The sequence below is a fragment of the Coenobita brevimanus genome, chromosome 57, assembly GCF_032717465.1.
Source record: "Coenobita brevimanus isolate Jiangsu-jjx chromosome 57, ASM3271746v2, whole genome shotgun sequence".
NCBI classification, from domain to species: domain Eukaryota; kingdom Metazoa; phylum Arthropoda; class Malacostraca; order Decapoda; family Coenobitidae; genus Coenobita; species Coenobita brevimanus.
In genome coordinates, this window is record NC_137010.1 from 7,033,726 (window position 1) to 7,056,154 (window position 22,429).

A 22,429-nucleotide genomic window follows, 5' to 3' on the forward strand; every position below is an offset into this window, starting at 1 on the left:
TCTCTCTCCATTGATGAACCATCTCCCACATGAAAGAACAAACATCCTAATAACTATTATGCACCAATGAACGTTTTTCCTGCATCCAAAATCTTTTTGTTGGATTGGGAAAGAGTTGAAGGACAAGTTTAGCAGGGGAGCTTTACATCAATGCCACCACAGGGTTATATGAAGCATATCTATAACAAGAAAAAAATATATATATTTATACGTATGGTAAGGCCTATGTGGCATAGTTGGGATTCTTCAACTGTGAATGATGTGCAAGTGACTGTCTGGCCCATTTCACTGGGTATGCTTTTGTGGGTTCTCCCTCCTTTGTATTTTGTCTTATTTCTGGTTCATACATCACCCTATCATAATGTGGATGGCAAAGTCTTAATGGTACATTTTTCACATGGCAGTCTACTTTTCTTAATTAGCTTTAACTACAGTATTCTTGAAAGTCTGTGCAGCAGAGTACAGCAATAATGCTTTTTTCAAGAGGCCATACAGTTCCACAGTTTTTGTGTCATTTATTACTAATTATAGAGGTCCAAAGTATTTTTTATGAATGGTCATGTTTTCCAACAGAATCACGTGGCCAGAAGCGCAGTTATGCAGAAGCAGAGTGCTTGGAAACATCAGATGCCAAGAAGAAACGTGTATCATTTGGCCCTCAGCTCAATCCAGAACACTTTGACAGACTTTTACCACCATCAGCCCCAGTTAGCAAGGGTGAGAAGCCAGGAGTACGCCCCATGTCTGGTCTTTCAGATAGTCTGCCTCTTAACAGCAGTGTCAGAAAGTCTAAGCGCATCTCTGTTGCACCATCAACCCCAGTGATTACTGAAGAGTCTTGTCCAGACACCCCTACCAAGAGCCTTCTCCGTCGCCGCAGCCCTACCCCTGTCAAGCCTTATCTGGCTCGTAGCCTGGGCCTTCACCTCCCCAGAGCCTTGGAAACTTCTGGTGACCACACCAGTCCTAAATCAGCAAGTATAGGAACAGAAGGAAAGGTTGTTAATGGCAGTCCTCATCAGTCACCTGGATCTCCCAAAAAGCAAGCACTGACATTGAGCAGTAGTAAAACTACTGTTATTGAGTCTCCTCTTCAGTCACCTGTCTCCTCCAAAAAAATAAAAATTGAGGTAGAGAACAGCTTTGAGGTTGCTCGTTTGAGAAAAGACCCTGTAGGTGCCCCAAAGTCCTCCAGTGAGGTCATTGATGAAAATGAAACTCCAAGAAAAAATTCTGGGGCTTCAAGAAAGTCGTCACCCAGATCCACTCCAAATAAAACACCTAAATTTTCACTAACAACAAAGACTTCTCCCCAGAGTAAAGCAGCAAGTCCCAAATACTCCCACAAAAGCCCCAAAGGTACCCCCAAGAAAATGTCTGTCCCTAAGCCTTCTCCTACAAACATGAGAAGTCCCAACCACTCTCCTAAAAGTCTGAAAAGTCCCAAGGCATCTCAAAAAGACTTAGAAAGTCCCATCAGATCTGGAGGTCTGAAAAGTCCCAGTGCCTCTCCAAAAAGCATGAAAAGTCCTAGTACCTCACCAAAAAGCATGAAAAGTCCCAATGTATCTCCAAAAAGCATGAAAAGTCCCAAGGTGACTCCCAAGAAAATTCGTTCCCATGATATATCTGCAAGTCCCATACTCTCCCCTAAGATGAGGGGGAGACCAAAATCTCCAAAGAATATGCAAACACCAAAGAAAAATTCAGTTTCCAGATCAACTCCCAAGAAAATAACAAGTTCAGACAAATATCCAAAGAAGATTGCCACACCCAAATCTTTCTCCAGGAGTCCTAATGTAACTCCAAAAAGTAATCAGAAAAAAACTCCAAAGGCTAGCCCGAAGAACACCCCCCAGGCTAACCCAAAGAAAACTCTGAAGTCTAGCCTCAAGAAACCCCCCCTAGATATCCCAATGAAAACTCCAAAAGCTAGCCCCAAGAATACCCATCAGGCTATCACCAAGCAGACTCCAAAGGCTAGCCTCAAGAAATCCCCTCTTGCTAGCCCCAAGAAAACCACAAAGACTAGCCTCAATAAAACTCCAAAGGCTAGCCCCATGGAGACCCCTCCAGCTAGCTCCGTGAAAGTTCCAAAGGCTAGTCCCAAGAAAACGCCCCTGCCAAGACCCAAGAAAACACCCCTACCAAGTCCCAAGAAAACACCCCTACCAAGCCCTAAGAAGACACCCCTGTCTAGCCCCAAGAAGACACCCCTGTCTAGCCCCAAGAAGACACCCCTGTCTAGCCCCAAGAAGACACCCCTGCCAAGCCCCAAGAAGACACCCCTGTCAAGCCCCAAGAAGACACCCCTGCCAAGCCCCAAGAAGACACCCCTGCCAAGCCCCAAGAAGACACCCCTGCCAAGCCCCAAGAAGACACCCCTGTCTAGCCACAAGAAGACACCCCTGTCTAGCCACAAGAAGACACCCCTGTCTAGCCACAAGAAGACACCCCTGTCTAGCCACAAGAAGACACCCCTGTCTAGCCACAAGAAGACAACCCTGCCAAGCCACAAGAAGACAACCCCGTCTAGCCCCAAGAAGACACCCCTGCCAAGCCCCAAGAAGACACCCCCGTCTAGCCCCAAGAAGACACCCCCGTCTAGCCCCAAGAAGACACCCCCGTCTAGCCCCAAGAAGACACCCCCGTCTAGCCCCAAGAAGACACCCCTGTCTAGCCCCAAGAAGACACCCCCGTCTAGCCCCAAGAAGACACCCCTGGCAAGCCCCAAGAAGACACCCCTGGCAAGCCCCAGGAAGACACCCCCGTCTAGCCCCAGGAAGACACCCCCGTCTAGCCCCAGGAAGACACCCCCGTCTAGCCCCAGGAAGACACCCCCGTCTAGCCCCAGGAAGACACCCCCGTCTAGCCCCAGGAAGACACCCCCGTCTAGCCCCAGGAAGACACCCCCGTCTAGCCCCAGGAAGACACCCCCGTCTAGCCCCAGGAAGACACCCCCGTCTAGCCCCAGGAAGACACCCCTGCCAAGCCCCAGGAAGACACCCCTGCCAAGCCCCAGGAAGACACCCCTGCCAAGCCCCAGGAAGACACCCCTGCCAAGCCCCAGGAAGACACCCCTGCCAAGCCCCAGGAAGACACCCCTGCCAAGCCCCAGGAAGACACCCATGTCTAGCCCCAGGAAGACACCCATGTCTAGCCCCAGGAAGACACCCATGTCTAGCCCCAGGAAGACACCCATGTCTAGCCCCAGGAAGACACCCATGTCTAGCCCCAGGAAGACACCCATGTCTAGCCCCAGGAAGACACCCATGTCTAGCCCCAGGAAGACACCCATGTCTAGCCCCAGGAAGACACCCCTGGCAAGCCCCAGGAAGACACCCCTGGCAAGCCCCAGGAAGACACCCCTGGCAAGCCCCAGGAAGACACCCCTGGCAAGCCCCAGGAAGACACCCCTGGCTAGCCCCAGGAAGACACCCCTGGCTAGCCCCAGGAAGACACCCCTGGCAAGCCCCAGGAAGACACCCCTGGCAAGCCCCAGGAAGACACCCCTGGCTAGCCCCAGGAAGACACCCCTGGCTAGCCCCAGGAAGACACACCTGGCTAGCCCCAGGAAGACACCCCTGGCTAGCCCCAGGAAGACACCCCTGCCTAGCCCCAGGAAGACACCCCTGCCTAGCCCCAGGAAGTCTCCCCTGCCTAGCCCCAGGAAGTCTCCCCTGGCCAGCCCCAGGAAGTCTCCCCTGGCCAGCCCCAGGAAGTCTCCCCTGGCCAGCCCCAGGAAGTCTCCCCTGGCCAGCCCCAGGAAGTCTCCCCTGGCCAGCCCTAAGCAGATCCTAAAGTCAGGGCTGAAATCAAGTCCTGAGCCAGCCACGAAAGCTAACCCCAAGGGTAACCCCCCCAAAAGTCCAAGGCCAACTCTTAAGATAATGAAGAAAAGTTCGACGGTAGTCCCAAAGCAAACTCCAAAAAGCACTCCAAAGTCATCCATTATGGTGACCTCAGTGACACTGGGCACTCCAAAGGGACTTACAAAGTCTCAGTCAGCAAAAAAAAACTCCAGTAGCTCCATGACCATTTCCCTCAAGTCCCATAATACATCATGGAGTGCAGGTGGAGGAACTTCCATGGGCATGAATTTTACCCCAAAGAGCCCTAAACAGTTTACCAAAACTCCAAGCAGTGTGAAATTGGGACTGAATGTATCCCCTAAGGCATTGAAGCTTAGCTCAAATAGTCCAAAAGTATCACCAATGACCACTAAAATTCCTAGGAGTGCTTCAGAGGATAACAGTATGAAATTGACCTTGAGTAGTCCAAAGTCACCTAATATTCCAAAGGAGTTTTCTGAAATAAAACTGTCCCCAAAGACACCAAAAACTCCTACAGTATCTTCAGGAGTTCTAAAGCTGACACCAAATAGCACTAAATCATCTGCAAAAACCCCTCAATCTCCAAAAGCTGTGACCTCCCAATGTCCAAAGGGTTTGAAAATGTCATCTCGAAGTCCTAAGGTTACTCCAAAGACTCCCAGAGTATTCAAAGTGACCCCCAAGACTGCTCCAAAAGGGTCACCAAAGACATCTAAAGCATCACAGAAAACATCAAGACCAATCATTCAAGCAGTGTCTGTGAAAAAAGTTTCAAGATCAGCCAAGAAGCCTTTCTCAGTCAAGAAGGTCAGAACTCCAAAATCTCCAAGGGGAGAGAAGAGGAAGGCAGAAACGACCCCTTCAAATCAGCCCTCAAAACGGATGAAGCTTACCACAACTCCTATGAAGTCAGGTAATTATTTTATTTTATTGTCATTTAAGTCCAAGGTACCAGTCAGGTTTAAAGGCAGATGTCATGGGCATGAGAGGCCAGTAGGTTTTTGATAATATAATACCACCAGGGGTGGTGTAGACTATAGTCATGGCACGCGACTCTGAGGTTATTATCGTCCCCTGGTAACCTACCATTCAAAAGTGTGTCTGATTTCGTGTATGAGACGCATGTGATTCATTTATAATATGTTCATGTATAATAATCCACTAACTCAATGTAGTGCTGCTCTCAGGGGTCTGCCCTTTCCTCTCCTCCATCCTTCTTTCCCTCCATCCTCCTCTGTCTCTCTTTCCTTCAGTCTTTCCTCGTCCTTCTGCCCACAGGTAACTTTACACTCCCTCTTCCATCTTTCATTCCTTCATTCTTTCCTCTTCTTTCTACCTGTGGATGATGCTACACTGAGTGACAAGCAAGGAAACCATTTACTATGCTGGGTGGTAACCAGATAACCAAATTTTGGCACCTGGTGGTTTAGTGGGTAGTTATTGCGCTCCAATCGGATTGAGCCAGTGAAGGTTTATATCCGAGGGGTGGTTGGGGTTTATTGCTCATGTAATGCCACTCAGGGATGAGTGAGGCTGGTGACTCTCATCTTAAATGTCAGGACCAACTGTCTAGCCCCGGGCTCCTACGCTCCTCGTGGGGCAACGTAGGATTGGATGATGGATGGATGGATAATAATATTCGTGTATAATATGTTCGTGCATAATAATATGATTCATGTATGATATGATACGAAATCGGACACACTTTGAGTGGTAGGTTGCTAGGGTACAATAATGACAACCTCAAGGTTGTGCGCCGCAACTATAGTCAGCTACTTAACGCTTTGTGTGCTGGAGGCTTCCCTGGCTTTTGCGTCCCCACTGCCGAGGATGTGGGAGGCTGTCTGTCTCCCAGTGCTGGCCAGACACCCCCTTTCTATTATTATTATTTATTTATTTATTTATTTTAAGACCTGAAAAAGTGGTTAAAATAAGCCTAGTGATAGTAAAAGTGCTCACCTTGGCTGTTTTCCACCCGAAAACAGGTGTTTTTGGTCTAGCATACCCAGATTTGCGTCAGATGGCTACTTTCAGATACTGTCAGCTGCTGATGTGGATAGATAGTCCATTTTGGTGTGGAATGGATGGATACATGAAGTACTTGTAGTATGAAAGTGCAACCTGGTTTATGTAATGTGGCTACATTCGGAACTGTGTTGTTGTGAAGTTGGGGTTGTGTGCTTATTTTACATATTTTCACATTCACTTCTTTTTTACATTATATTGTTATAAGGCACTATAAACACTTGCATAAGGTACAACGAATACTCATACTGCACACAGTCACATAAGTTACAGTAAATCACACGTCTTGCTTTATTTTCTTTCCATTACTTGTTTTCATGGTTTGCTTCAATTTACTTATACTGTATCATTTAAATTTTGTACATTATTTACACACACACACACACACACACACACACTTTCTCCATTCTTCTTTTCAATAATTTTCTAATGTTTGGTATCTATGAAGCAGGGTTCCATACAGAGGCCAACATCGCAGTCTTTGCACTTGTACCTTGTGTCTTTTTTGTTGTTCTGAGGCCATCTTGTGATGGTGGCACACGCCATACATCACTGCTGACAATTGTTTCTGGTTTCAGTACTAGGTATACTAGGGCAGACTCAAATACTTTTGCACAGAAGTCCACAAAACCTGTCCGTTTATATATGGACTCGGCATTCTGTGCCAATATATGTTTGTCTGTATAAATACAGGCATCTTGAATGATCTGGACTGTGGTTGTTTAGTTTCAGCCCTTACACCTCAGAATAGGGAATGACTAACTTATAATTCATATGCAGGAAACACAAGTAATTCCTCAATTATCTGACATAATAGAACCTGTGGCTTGTCTGGGTAATGGCTTCGTCCGGATAATGGACTTCTCCCCTGGCCCCCATTCGTACATAACCAAACTTTGAAATCCATTGTAAACGGTCACTACCTTGTTCAACACTTGTTCCTGTTGTTTAACACTCTCAGGTCGAGCAGACCTGTAAACCACACCCAAGCACATGTAACATTTGCCAGTCAGTCTTCTAACATCTGAAACTTCACAAATGGCATCCCTCAATGATCTGTTTTGTCCTCTACACTCTTTAACCTATACATACACGACATACCCACACACCACAGATACACATTGCATCCTATGCAGATGGTATAACACATGTACGCACCATAATGCAAACACAGCTGCACACATCCTCCAACCTTACCACAACACACTACACATATGGTTCACCACAAACTGGCTCAAAATAGCCCCAGCCAAATCTACAGTGACCCTTCTCACAAACTGGACAGCAGACCGTCACATCCCACACCTCACCATAAACAACACTCCCCTACCACACACACACACACACACACACACACACACACACACACAAAATCCTTGGTGTAACGTACAGGACATCAATGTCCGTTAAACAACACATCACAAACATTAAAAATAAAATAACACCAAGACTCAGTGCCTTGAGGTCACTTGCCCATACAGCATTCGGACACAACAAAGAAACCACCACCACAGTATACAAACAATACATGCATTCAGTGATGAATTATGCAAGCCCTGCCTGGGCTCCTAACCTCACCAAAACACACTACAACACTCTACGGACCAGGCTTGGGTCCGAGTACATGGACTCGTACTCGTACTTAAGTACACAGTATAATGTCCTTGTACTTGTACTCGGGTTTAAAATTTCCATAATACTTGTGCTTGTACTTGTACTCGGACTCAAAGTACTCGACAATTTTACGAGTACTTTCGAGTACAACCATGATATATAAAAGTGGTGAGGGTAACAATGGTGTGTCCTTGGAGAGGCTAGGTGGCCTGGGTTGGTGAGTCACTGAGGTCAAGTGGTGTACAGCCACGCCTACTAACTCCTGATAAGCTGCTTTTAATGTGTTAGCACCTTGGTACTAATTGCAAGGAGTGAAAAACAGCTGCCTAGAGCCCTGGACAGCATGCTGTCACTGAGGCAGAGCGACCCAAGCCTATCAAGGGAGATTCGCCCCAAACTCCTCGCGAATAAAGTCGAACATTCAGTTCAACTCTGGAATCATTTTGACCTTTATGGTCGCTGTTACCCTGATGGAGGGGGAGGGAGGGGAAGGCGATAATCAAAACCAGGCCAAGTCAGGACGCAGGGATGGAAATTGTTCGAAAATTATCTTATTAAATGTACTGTATGTAGGTACTGTATATATATATATATACCTACATACACACAATAAACTGCTGAAAGCAATTGAGGTTAAATCAGTAAAATGTACTCGTACTTGGATTCGAGTACAGCACAAATGTACTCGTCCTCGGACTCGAGTTCAGCTATGAAACAGAGTACTTGTACTTGTACTTGGATTCGTGATACTGTAATGTAATCGTACTTGAACTCGAGTACAGAAAAATGTACTCGAACCCAAGCCTGCTACAGACCATACAGAACAAGACCCTAAAAATGATCACAGGCTGCACAGCCTGGTAGACCAGGACATCAAGAAACCAAAGTCCTCAAAGTCAAGGATCACCTAGACCTGAGAGGCACCCAGATTCTTGCTGCAGCCTCCACAAACCCACAACATCCACTACATTACATGACAGCACATCCACCCACACCAAGGAACATCAAAACAATGCCCAGCACACGATATCGTACACAAATACAGTACTGTCATCTCTCCCCCCTTGTCCACTTCAGACCAGCTTCCAGAAGCGTATCCATACACAGATCACTCACAGCTCCATTCAGTCACTTAAAGACAACCCCCAGCTGCATGCATGTCCTTCTGACATCCGCCCTTCTGAATCCTATCTCCCTCGTGAGGACAAGGTCCACCTGGCCGGGCTGAGATGTAGGCACCATCCAGCCCTCTTAAGCTACTAGAAGAGGCCGGATGACTCCATCGCTGATGCCTGTCCAGGATGTAACACAGCACCCCATACTATTAAGCACATTATGGAAGACTGCATTGCACACAACCACCTACGCCAACAACACAACATACACTATTCGAAAGCTTTGTGGGAAAGCCTGGTCTCGGCCATGACCTTCCTAAAGGACTCGGGGCTGTTCAGCCAGACTGCCTGGGGAACAGCTACTACTGCTACCACAGCAAAGCAATTACTATGGTCAAGCAGACTCATCAACCACAGATGAGCAATCACCATTGCAGTGCCATACCCTGCATTGACAAGTAAAGAAAAAAACAGAGGCACAAGAAAAATGCAGTGGGCACAGAAAACATAATGGTAAAATGGACTAAAGTCATGGTAAAATAGAATAAAATCACTACAGTACAGTAAGCTGGAATAAAATCATCGTCAACTCTCACAGCTCTACCATCCCGCATCAGTGTCACCCAGGCTATCCCTTTACTAAAGAGTCAGCACTACCCTCTTCCTTTTCCCTGGTGAAGGAGCCATCATCACACACCCTAGGACAGTGGTACTCAGTTGGCGGACTGCGGTCAAAATCCGGACCATGGTGAGCTTTTGTGTGCATCCCAGCACCTTCCTGTCTCTAAAAAGGGGGATTAAACATAAATAAGTAACTAAGTTGTCTTTAACATGGATCAGCAATTTTCCCTGCTCCAGAATTGGCAATGAACACCTTTATCATTAATTTAAACTAGCTGTCACATCATTTGTACCAGCATTCAGGGAATTAGCAAGAAGGAATAAAGCTCATTTTCATACTAATAAAGTATTGATAATTTAGTCACTCAGTGACAGGTCTGTATTTGAAATATTTACATTTACAGTCCAAGTGAAAATTGATCCTCCTTCCCGGAACCCCCCCCCAACTGTACTGTACTTACATACCATACTATTATGTAATATTGTGTGTGTTACAGAAAAATATGAAATTTCTTTTTCAGTCACCCTCTCTCCTACTGTAGAAGAACAGTTGAATTTTGACCCTCAGATATGCTTACCAAGACCTGCAGTGTTTTACTTTTAGATTTTTTTCCATTTCTTTTTCTCCCAGGACCCCAATTCAGCTAGTAGAATGGATGGTTACTTCTAGCATAAATGTACATTTTTTATAGAGAGAGAGAACCGATTTTTGTAGTTTATTTTCATCATCATTTTAAGGCAAAAAAAAACCATGTAGCTTGAATACATTGCACTGTGTGCTCTTAACTGTTTCTTATTACCACATTTTGAATTAAGACTTTCATCCAGACCCTTGCCACGTAGGAAACTGGTGTCTGGGCCTTCACACATAGTAACTGAGTACCCCTGCCCTAGGAGGTGGCATGTAAGGAATAGCAAGGCCTGAAGCAGGTAGGGAACAACCACAAAAAATACCCCATGCATTGCCGTAACAACTGTCCAAGAGGAGCTGTTTACTACACTGTCCCTGGGTGGGAACTCAGAATGACTGAGGGGGTCTCTAGCGGACGCTGGGTGAACTGCCCAGCCAGACAGGGCAGTGCCACCAGGCGTGAAAATGTTTGTGCAGCCATAATTTCCACCCGGACATATGCATTTTGTCCTGATACTTTGAAAAAGCGTATGGATAATGGTTTCAAAGAGTCAGATCACAGTGTCCGGGTAATGGATTGTCCAGGTAATGGCCATTTGGATAATTGAGAGGTTGCTGTACGGTGGAATCTCCTAAATCGAGCATTTCTAAATACAGTAGCGAATTTGTAATACGCAGAAACATTATGCAAGTTTGCAACATCAGTAAGTTGCAGAAATGACACATGACTTGCAAATGCAGCCATCAAAAGTGACGCTTTTCCAATGCCACGAGTAATATGTGGCACCATTACCTCAGATCCGCACATCAACCTGGACATAAACCAATCTTAGATAAGCATTGCCTTTGCTAAACTGTGTGTACTGTGGTGGCCCTTTACACTGGCTATCAAAGTTAGGTTATGTACGAATGGGGGGTTAGGGAAGTCTATTATCTGGACAGAACCATTACCCGGACATGCCTTTGACCTCCTGTGTTTACGGGCAGTTTGCAGTCGAAAATGAGTAGGCTGGGATATTATACAAACTGAAATCCTTGAAGATCTATGCATACAATGTAAGAAGCCATGCAGAAGATTACAAACTTGATAACTTAATGACTGAATTGGAAAAGATTAATTGGGACATTGTAGGTTTAAGTGAGATCCACAGAAAAGAAAAAGTACAGTGGATTCGCCTAATCCATGGCAATTAGAGACTGGTACCCGCCCATGATTTACGTGGTTTACAAAGTTGAGAACCAATGGGAAAAAAGGATATTTAGTCCGGACCCTCATGGAACCCCCCTACAGCATCTTACGTACACCTAACTAGCCAACAGCAGACACAAATAATCAGTCTTAGAAATATTCAATGCATTGTTGTGTGAATTGTTGACTTGTTCAGGCCGTACTACCTGGCCAAGTGCGCAAACTTATCTCCTTTCTTCACCCAATGAATAACGTCCAAACACTGCTGATAACTGAGAGGAGCCTTCTTTTTGGGCCCCAGCTAGGTCGAATGTTGCCTTGGGGGGGTTGGGGCCATCCATAACAGACCCCAGGAAGAGGCAACCTTAAAAAAAAAAAAAAAAACACTCAGAACTCATAGGGGAACACATGTAGTTAGCGGGTGGTGGGACAGGAGGCAAAAAAAAAAAAACATGGGAACTGTAGCGTGCACACTTGCCACCAGGCCCGGGCTGTGATTGGCTGCCGGGTCTAAGTTGTCTGTGATTGGCTAGCAGCCACGGAATACATCATGGACACCCAAATATTATAAATCTCCTTGGAAATGAGCCACTTTGGAACCTAGGAACCGCGTTTTTCAAGTTTTTTCCATGGAATAAAAAAAGAACGGACTGGTTGGCCAAAGTACCATGGATTACAGATCTGCAGATTAGGCGAATCTACTGTAATTCAGCTTGAAGACAGCAACCACCTGTTTTACTACAGAGAAGAGCAAAATAAAAGAGTTAGTGGTGTAGGATTTCTAATTAACAGAAATCTTGCCAACAACATAATTAAATTCAGCAGTGTATCTGACAGACCAGCTTGGGTTGTAATTAGATTGTGCAAAAAATATACCCAGAAAGTAATACATTTATTTGGATATTCAGTATCTGAACATGTTCATTATCTGGATGCTGCACCTTGGCTCTATTAAACCATTATCCAAATTTGCATGCCATTATCCGGACGTAAAAGTCCCCAAGAACTTTGCCGGCCAGTCAACATGTTCATACATTCAGTATCGTGGCTTCTGGGCATGAGCTGTGAATGGGAAGTAGTAAGTAACCCACAACCAGAGCTAAAATGTTCGTCTGCCCCTGTTCTGAGTGGTCAGTCACGTGCTCGTCCTATCATTCCCAACAAACCTCCAGCTTATGAGTAATACGACTGTAACCCGCAAGCGGTGTCAAAACTTCTGTACACATCCCCACTGCATGTCCAATATCATACAGCCACTGGGCTAAGTCTTTCCAATCTCCGCCACCATTGAAGGCAGGCCACAAGCTACGAGTACATGTTCGGCGATAGCATCCGTCTGCCTCTACTGAATGTCGAAAGTCCCTCGGTCACGGTGAGTTGTTTCCGCATGGCCACTCAGCATCAAACATACCACAAGCCACGCATATATGTACAGTAAAAGCGGTTGTCGACCTATTGACAGGAGGAGGAGAATCCTGCCCACAGCCTCGCTTCTCTCCCCCCTTCCATCCCTCCTCCGTACCCTTCTGGCTCCCCCCTCACTCCCTCAGTCCCAACCCTCCTCCATGGTGATAACTCTGACTTGTGAGTTTTCAATTTTTGCGATTTATTCAACTACTATTGGTCGTATTGAAATTCTGAAGTGACCAAGAGAAAGCTCATGAAATTCTGCATCTAAACATATGCTTAACTCTTGGAAGGGTGTCGGCAAAATTTTGCATTAGGATGGTGGGAAGTCATATGAAGGTAAGTTTTACTCCTGAACACTTTATTCTCGTTGCATCCATATATATATATATATATTGAACAACCATGGGGACATCGCACAACTTTGTTGCACGCCCACATTGATTGTGAACCATTCATTTAGATGCTCATTTACCCTTACACATTCCTGGGTAAGTAGCAGTGGAAGTGTTTACTCAGTGCCAGTCAGAGCTAGACTGATGTCAGTCGGTTGATCAGATGCATCCCATATATAACTACCTTGTTTAATATGTGAAAAGACTGTTAGAATGGATTGGAGAAACATTAAAGCCAAAATTCAGTAAATGGAGGTTTGCTCTATGTTAGAATGGATCGGAGAGTTCATTAAAGCCAAAATTCAGTAAATGGAGGTTTGCTATAAAAGGGTTTACTGGACGATATTAACCAGGGACAGCATAAAGAGATATGACAGTAAGGAGTGCTGCATGAGTAGAGAATGAAGTAGTGTTTATGTAATTACTTTGGAGTCTAAATCAACCTTGCCCACTTACTGTGCTGAATGCATCATTAACCAGTAAGGCTGTGCATACTTCAGTGGAAAGTTTTTGGATATGTACATAGTTTGGGTTGCAAATGCTGATGAGCATCATTTTCTTCCACAGCAGTTATAGTAATACCATAATTATCTATGTTTACAAATAAATCACTCGTCGTTCATCATCTAATCCATTGTTGCCCAATGAGGAACATGGGAGCTTGGGGCTAGGCAGTTTGGTCCTGACATTTAAGATGAGAGTGGCCAGCCTCACTCATCCCTGAGAGGCATTACGTGAGCAGTAAACCTCAACCATCCCTTGGATATAAACCTGCCAGGCTTAATCTGATTGGAGTGCCTTAATTACCTGCTAAACCACCAGGTGCCATAATTTGGTTAAATGGTTACCACCTTGTGTAGTAAATGGTTTGCTGGTGTACAGGAAGACATTTGGCTTGTCACTCAGTGTAGTCACCTGTAGATAGAAGGAAGGGGAAAAAAATAAAGGGTGGAAGAGAGGAAGGGGCAGTCACCCAAGAGAAGCACTACATTGAATGAGTGAATGGTGAGTGCATACAAAGCAGAAAAGGATCAGAAATGTATATCTATCCATCTATTGCCAGGAGCCTCAATCCCGTTCAGGGTGGCCACAAACAAATTGCCTCCACGTCGCCCTGTCCCCCACCATTTCACTGCCCCGCTCCCAACTCACACACCCCTCTCTCATATACCTCTCCATCTCATCCTCGGCCTCCCCCTCCCTCTTCCCCCCTCCACCTCACTCACATACACTCTCTTCGTCAATCTTTCACCCTCCATCCTCTCCACGTGGCCAAACCACCTCAGTGTATTCCTCCTAACGCTTCCTATCACATCCACACCACAATGCTCCTTTATATCCTCATTTGTCAGCCTGTCTCTCCATGTGACTCCACAGACTCCTCTTAAATAACTCATTTCCAATGCTCTCACTTTTGACTTGTCCTTCCAGCAGCGTCCAAGCTTCACTTCCATATGTTAGAGTTGGTATCACAATACTGTCATGTAGTAACTTTTCCACTTCCGTGCATCTTATCACTGCTTTCAAGGAACCAGCAACCTTTCTTCCCTGCTATACCCTTTCAAGCACTTCACCCTGTATATACTGTATAGATTTAGGGTGAAAAGTATTGCATTTGTTGTCATCACTTAGGTTTCCTGTTGCCTACCCAAGACACTGTGTACCAGTATCGATGGTAAACTAGGTAAGGTGCATGCACTGGTGTGTAGTCACTGGGGGGGGGGGGGTCCTAACAGTTTCTGCTGTTTTCATTAGGACTGAATGAATTTTTCCGAGCTTCTCATACATTTAGCAATGCAGTGGCTACCCGAGAAAGACCGCCACCTCACTCAGACCACTCACTGTTGAAATAGCTATGCAAGGAGAGTTGCTGGATTTTGTTCACCCCTGCTCATCACTGCATTTTTATCCATGTAGGTCTATGCCCTTCCACATGACTACAGAAGAATTATGCCTTGTAAGTTGCAGTCCTTCATGAAGAAGATGCAGATTGTCACCATGTATAACAGAGGCTAGTCTATGACTCAAATATCAAAGGAGCTAGGAGTCTCCAAAAATGCTATTTCGATCTGGTGCAGTCATACTGAACACAGGGATCTCGAAATAGCATTGGTGCAAAAGAAAGGATCTGGATGACCGAGGAAAACGACTGAGAAGACAGACAACCTGCTCAAAAGGATGCTTATGAATCAGCCATCAGTAACAAGTAAGCAGTTGAAGGCTGAAAACCCAGGTGTGCTTGCCTACATGTTTATAAGGATGATCAAACATTGGCTCCAGACAATGCTTGGACTTTGCTGCCACACTGCTTCTAAGAAGCCTCTCCTTACCCCTGCCATAAAAAAGAAGTAGCTTGAATTATGGAAGAAATACAAATTGTGGATGAAAGAGGATTAGGAAAATGTTTTCAGCGATGAATCATGCTTCTATGTAAAAAAAAGAGTGCCAACAAGAAGGTTAGACATCCATGTGAGTCCAACTGTTTCGATTCCAAGTACTGTATATATACCATGAAGACTGTGAAACATGCTGCTTACATCATGATAGTAAGGGTAGTGGGGTCAAGGTATTGAGTAAAAGGTTTGTCTGTGTAAATTTGGTGATTTATTTCAGTCTTTTCAGTTCTCTTTAACATATCAGTCCTAAGATTTTTTGCTAAAAGTGGTAGTCCTAAGATGTTTTGCAATGACTCTGTTGTATATTTACTCTTAGTTTGAGAATGTGCTTTTCATTACTAATGGAGTAAGTGGGAAGTTGTTGAATGCTGTGAAGAGCAGGCATAGGATTGAAGCCGGCTTTGGCTTCTAGAAGCCATGGTTTTTAGGTCACGACTTTGACTTCGTAACTTTACAAGGGCTTCAGCTTTGAGGCCAGGAAGCTGACTTCAACCCCAACTGCTGGCTAAAGCACCAGGGCCAGAAAATTCATTACAGGAACAGAATTTGTTTACAACATGTGGGACTGAGGAAACAGTGCTTCTTAATCCTGCTATAAGAGGATACTGTGACACAAAGCTGATTATTGGCTTTATAAAATTCATACAGCTTCAGCTTTGTCTTTGTCATTCTTTACCTGTCTTCAGCTTCATGACTTTCTAAGGGTGCTGGCTTTGGCTTCATGACTTTTGAAGGGCACTGAATTCGAAGCCAAAGAGCTGGCTTCGGTCCCATGTCTGTTGAAGAGTATGTGTGACGAGGCCAAGGCTGCAGTGCATGTGGATAGTGAATTGAGTGAATTTTTCTGTTTGAATGTTTTATTGAAACAGGGATGTGTCATATCTCCATGGCTGTTCAGCCTGTAAATGGATGGGGTTATAAAAGAGGTACAAAGTAGGGCAGTGGATGTTGGAGCATCCCTAATGAGTGAGGGCAGAGTTTGGAAACTCCCTGTACTGTTGTTTGCTAATGATACTGTATTGTTAAGTGAAGACGAAAGGCAACTGCAAGACTTGGTGCATTAGTTTTGAAGTGTGTAAGAAATGGAATCTAAAGGTGAATGCAAGGAAGAGTCAAGTTATGGTTTTTGAGAAAAATGAAGTCATTGGATGTACAGTGAGGTTAAATAATGAAGAAATAGAAAATGTGAATGCATTTAAGTGCTCGGGTAGTGTGATGAGTAAGAACACAAGTTTATAGGGTGAAGTGCTTGAAAAGGTACAACAAGGAAGAAAGGTTGCAGGTTCTTTGAAAGCAGTGATAAGGAACAGGGAAATGAGCATGGGGGGGGGGGGAGGCACTACATGACAGTATTGTGATACCATCTCTGATGTATGGAAGTGAAGCATGACTTTGTTGGAAGGACACAAGAGTGAAAGCAGTGGAAATGAGTTATTTGACACAAGCTTGTAGAGTTACGTGGAGACAGATTGACAAATGAGGAAGTGAAGGAGCATTGTGGTGTGGATTTGGGTGTAATAGAAGGTGTTAGGAGAAATACATTGAAGTGGTTTGGTCATGTGGAGAATGAGAAACTAATGAGGAGAGTTTATGTGAATGAGGTGGAGGGAGGGGGGAGGCCAAGGATGAGATGGAGTAGAGAGGTATATGAGAGAGGAGGGTGTGAGCTGGGAGCAGGGCAGTGAAATGGCAGGGGACCGGATGAGAATGGAGGCGATTTGTTTGTGATCACCCCTTGTGGGATTAAGGTGTCTAGCAGTAGACAGATGACTGACTCTTATGTTACATTGTCCATAGGATACTTATTTTCAGTATCTTCACTTTGCACCATTACACATGATGGGTCAGTAATTCTCTTATGTCTATGGCTTATATATTTGGGTTAAATAAATGTTTATCATTTGTCACAGGTAAGAAATGTGCTCGAGGAAAGACCCCAAAACATCTGTCTGGCAAGACACCAAAAAAATCATTTGCCGAGGTCCTTAAGCATGGGTTAATGATACGGGGAATGGGGTCATCTCGGATGCAGAAGGCTCAGCAGGTACTGCGGAATGCCAGGAAAGTACACACTTCACGTTCTCGCAGAGGCACTCCGCAAAAACCCCACACAACCACTCCCTTTGTCATGGTGAGTTGTTAGAGAATATTTTTAAAAGTTATTTTGCCTGAGTTTTGAACGAATTGTTTGACTTTTGTCTGCTAGCATTGAAACAAGTTGCTGTCTGTCCAGATATTGAAATCACATGTTTATAGTATGCAGCTGGATACAGTAGAACTTGTTTGGTTCACACAGTATGGGGAGAAGGGTGTTCAGATCCATAAATTGTCCAAACCACGAAGATAATCTCCAGTCCTTGCCAAAAATATCATTTGCATATGTTCGTTTTGTTTAGAAAGGCTCCAGCATATTTGTATGCATCGGCCTTGGTCTCCTAATGGTGGCCCTCCATGCTGCTCGATCTCTGACAGCCTCCTCCTTCATGCCCTTATCCCTGAGGTCACACTCTGTGACTTTGTCCCAGGTCTTTTTTGGTCTGCCCTACTGCGAGTATTCTTATTTTTCACTTTCTACACCCAGTTGTCTTCCCCTATCCTCTTCACATATGCAGACCTTCTCAATCTACCCTTCCTCATCACAACAACACATTGCAGTCCCATCCTTCCTCTCAACTCTTCCATAATAATTCTAGCCACCCAAGGCCTTGCATTCAAGGACACACTGCACGTCCGCCTAATCACTGTCATTTATATATACAGTCAGTCCTTAAATAACATGTTTTTGTACTTACATGGTCAGCATAATGCTACAGGTCATAATCAACACAGGGAAAATCTCAAGCTTACACAGGAAGTGCCAGCTGTCCTGGCGATGGAATTTGAAAGTCGCACATTGTGTAGTCACCTGCCATACTTGCCTGATTGGCTAGACGGCAGGCCTCTCCACAGCTTCAAGATACATCTACCTCCAAAGACACACCCTGATGATGCCGTTGCACAGATGAGGTCAGCTTCATTATTTCAGCTCTGGACTTTGAAGGATTCAATTTAGATGTTGAAGAAGGAAGTGCAGGAGCAGCAACATCCCAACAATGACAGCAACACTGGGGGGTTAGGGGTGGGGGGTCCTACCTAACTTTTGTATTTGTTAATGCTGTTTTATTACCATTCATGTTCTTAATTACAATAGTTATATCTTCATTCTTTCCTTGTCCTTCTGCCTACGGGTAACTTTACACTCCCTCTTCTGTCTTTCTTTCCTTCATTCTTTCCTCTTCCTTCTGCCTGTGGGTGACTCTACACTGAGTGACAAGCCAAATGGTTTCCTGTACACCAGGAAACCATTTACTACACTGGGTGGTAACCACATGACCAAATTTTGGCGTCTGGTGGTTTAGTGGGTAATTATTGCACTCCAATCGCATTGAGCTGGTGAAGGTTTATATCCAAGGGGTGGCTGGGGTTTATTGCTCACGTAATGCCAGTCAGGGATGAGTGAGGCAGGTCACTCATCTTAAATGTCAGGACCAACTTGCCTAGCCCCGGGTTCCTACGCTCCTCTGTGGGGCAACATAGGATTGGATGATGATGATCGTTTCGTTTTTAAAGGCTCCAGAATGCTTGCATGTGTCGGCCTTGGTCACCTAATGGCGGCTCTCCACGCTGCACGATCCATTGCAGCCTCCCTGTTCAGTCCTTTAACCCTGAGGTCACACTTAATGACCTCATCCATGTCTTTCTCGGTCTACCCCTCATAACCCCACCCCCAATATTAACACTTCTCACCTTCCTCACCCAATTATCATCCCGCATCCTCTCCACATGTCTAAACTATCCCAATCTGCCTCTCCTCATCACAACACCAATACACTTCAGTCCCATCCTACCTCTCAACTCTTCCATCGTAAACCCAGCCCCTCCAGGCCTTGGACGCAGGGACACACTGCACATCCACCTAATCATTGTCATTTCTGTATGTCTGAGCCGGCGAATATCTTCCTCCTTCACTGCCCAGGTCTCACTACCATACAGCATTACACTCCTAACACATGCTGCATACAAAGACCCCTTAGCATGTAGGGAGAGTCGTCTCAATGTCAGGAGAGGCAAAAACTCTTCCACACACTCAAGAGATTCACCAGCAAGTTCAATCCTTTCACGTCTGACAATCTCCACCTGCTCACTCCGACACGCCGTTCACATAAAATCAGCATTATCTCGCAGTCTAAATCTGATACCACTACATCTCTTATGCACCCATTTATCACAAACACCGCACAAGATGGAATTACTTCCCACGCCCTTGTGGCAAACTGCACATGGCCACTCTCCCTCATCTTTGACAGTACCGCCACCAACCCTAGATATCATCACTTTTGTTTTATCTGCATTTACCCTTAAACCCTTGTGCCCCATACCATCTCTCCACTTCCTAAGCCTTTCCTCTGCCTCCCTTTTGTTCTCTGCAATCAACACCAAATCATCAGCATACAAAAACTCCCACGGGGGAAAGTTTCTAAAGTCACGTGAAAGGGTTTCAAGTACCATGATAAACAACATGGGACTTAAGACTGACCCGTGATGCACACCAACATTCACGGAAAACTCATCACTCAAATCTCCATTCACTCTTACCTGGGTGTGACCACCCACATACATAGCCATAACCAGCCACTTCTCCAAGCCAAGCTTTCTCATTGCCCACTTCACCACCTCTCCAGGGACTGTCAAAGGCCTTTTCCAAATCAACAAAAACAAAGATCCCTTCTCCTACCAATATATCTTTCCTAAAGCTGTTGAACAATGAATATGGCATCAGTGGTCCCCCTACCTGACATAAACTCAAACTGCAACTGATCAATATTCACTCTTTCTCTAATCATACCTTCTAAAACTCTCTCCATTGCCTTCATTATCTGATCTTAAAGCTTTATACCTCTATAATTTCCTCTTTCCAGGGCATCACCCTTCCCTTTATACACATTTACAGTTCCACTCTTCAGCCAGTCATCTGGGACAACACACTCATAAATAATCCTTTTTATCAGGTCAGTGACTAACTTCACCCCTATATCGCCTGAGGCCTTCAACATTTCGGCAGTCAACCCAGACACACCTGCTGCCTTCCCCACCTTCATCCTGCCTATTGCCTCACTCACAGTAGCAGCATCAATCAAAGGCCAAAGGCCAGGCACTGGATCTGCTGGCTCCAAGCCTTCTCTGTCCCAGTCAAACTCCTCATTCAACAACCGGTTATAATGCTCTCTCCATGCATCTTTAATATCCTCACTGTTCACCACTACCCTTCCTTCATCATTCTTCACACACTGCTCACCTATAATATCCCGATTATCCCTCTTCACCTGACCTGCCACCCTAAATATATTTTTCCTTTCCCCATGTTTTAGGTTATCAAGTAAAAGTCTCTGTGACTCAGACTTTGCCCTGTATGTGGTACCTCTCTTCTAGCCCTAGCTTGGCAGCCAAATATTCCTCTTTGCTACCACCCTTCTTCCATTCCCGGAAAAGCCTTCTTTTCTCCTTAACTGCAGCTGCTACACCCTCATCCCACCACCAAGTTACTTTATGTCTTGGTGGTCCTCTTGTCCTATTGCATGTTGCATCAGTAACACTCAAGAGATTGTTCTTGAGGGCTCTGTACTCTTCATTAACGCTTCTGTCTACAGCTCCTTGTTCAGCCACCACTCTCCTCATCACGCTATAGAAGGCATCCCTTACTACTTGGTTTTTCAGCTTCCATATTTTCCTCCTAGGTACATAAGTCCTTTTTTTCATCACTCATTCTTTAAGCACTGTATCACAAATCAGTAGTTTGTGCTGCTGCACACACACCTCACTTCCTATAACTTTAACATCCCTCACTAACCTCCTATCAGCCCTCCTAACCAGCAAATAATCTATCTGACTGCTATTTCCCCTAGACTCATATGTAATTAACCTACTGTCAGTGGACACCAGAATCGAAGAGAGTGTACTGAGATGGTATGGTCATGTGGAGAGCATGGATAACAATAGAGTGGTGAAAAAGGTATATCTGAGCAAATTCGAGGGAGGGAGGAGGCGAGGTAGGCCAAGGAGAAGGTGGAGAGATATGGTGGATGAATGTGTGAGGAAGAGAGGTTTGGAAGTCGGTGAGGCTAGGGAACTGACAGGAGATTGAGCTGGCTAGATGAACGTTGTGAGGAGAAGTGCATGATAAGGGATTTTGGCACCCCTTTTCAACATGGCAGCGTCTGGATTGACTCTATCGGATACGATTATGTAAGACTGCAGCACGTGGTGAATGTTTTTGGCGTATCTGATAGATCCAGGATTCCAGGGGCTTGAATGATGAGTGAATGGAAGCTTGGCCCATTGGATTGGGCAAATTTGGGCTGTCTGGACATTGCTACTCCTCACCCTGCCCTAGGGTGGGAAAGGAGGTCTGGATGATGATGATGATGATTATTCATTGGCTGTGCCCTGAGTTGCTTAGACATTGCTAAAGTACTTCAGTCATGGGTGAAAAAGTGAAGTTGTAACTTTAGGCAGTACTGTTTAGTGTTACAACTGTTTTTCCAGTTTTTCACTACCGGTAATGTACAACTGCTCACTTTTATGATACTCTTGTCCCGCATGAAACAAAATGTCACTAAAAGAAGCCAACCCAGCAAAGGTGATTGAATTTCCATGTGCGACAATTATAGTAAGTCTATTTTGATGACATGGCAGTTTCACTAGCCAGCAACTCCAGATTGCTAGTTAGTAAGTGGATGACAGTAAAATGATCATGATGGCCATTCAGAAGGTTAGCAGACAGTTCACCAGTGATTAAGTTAGCCTGCTAGAGTAGGGTGTATGCTAGATGCTAAATTGTTAAACCACAGTACTGCTAAACCCTGGCCAGGTGTGCTGTAAACAAACCGCGAATGTTTTGTGTGTTCTTGAACTTGCGTGTTTATAAAATCTGCTGCATATACTTGTATACACCTAAAAACGTCACTAAGAGAAGCCAACCTAACAAGGGTGATTGAATTTCCATATGCGACAAAAGTCTGTTTTGATGACTTGGCATTTTCACTATCCAGTGTCTCTCCAGTGTGATTGCTTTACCAGTTAATGAGCGGATGGCAAGCAAAGGATCATGATTGCCTTTCAGAAGGTTAGCAGACAGCTCACCAGTGATCATGTTAGCTTGCAAGA

At 45.0% G+C, this 22,429-nt stretch overlaps 1 protein-coding gene across 1 annotated transcript in view; it reads left to right on the plus strand.

The window, feature by feature from the left end:
• Window positions 1-22,429, plus strand: part of LOC145402284 (uncharacterized) — a 44,618-nt gene that overhangs the window by 14,924 nt on the left and 7,265 nt on the right. The window contains exons 3-5 of the mRNA XM_080274413.1: window positions 574-2,218; window positions 2,369-4,746; window positions 17,137-17,357. Coding sequence (XP_080130539.1) covers window positions 574-2,218; window positions 2,369-4,746; window positions 17,137-17,357 — 4,244 coding nt within the window. The remainder of the gene's footprint in view (window positions 1-573; window positions 2,219-2,368; window positions 4,747-17,136; window positions 17,358-22,429) is intronic.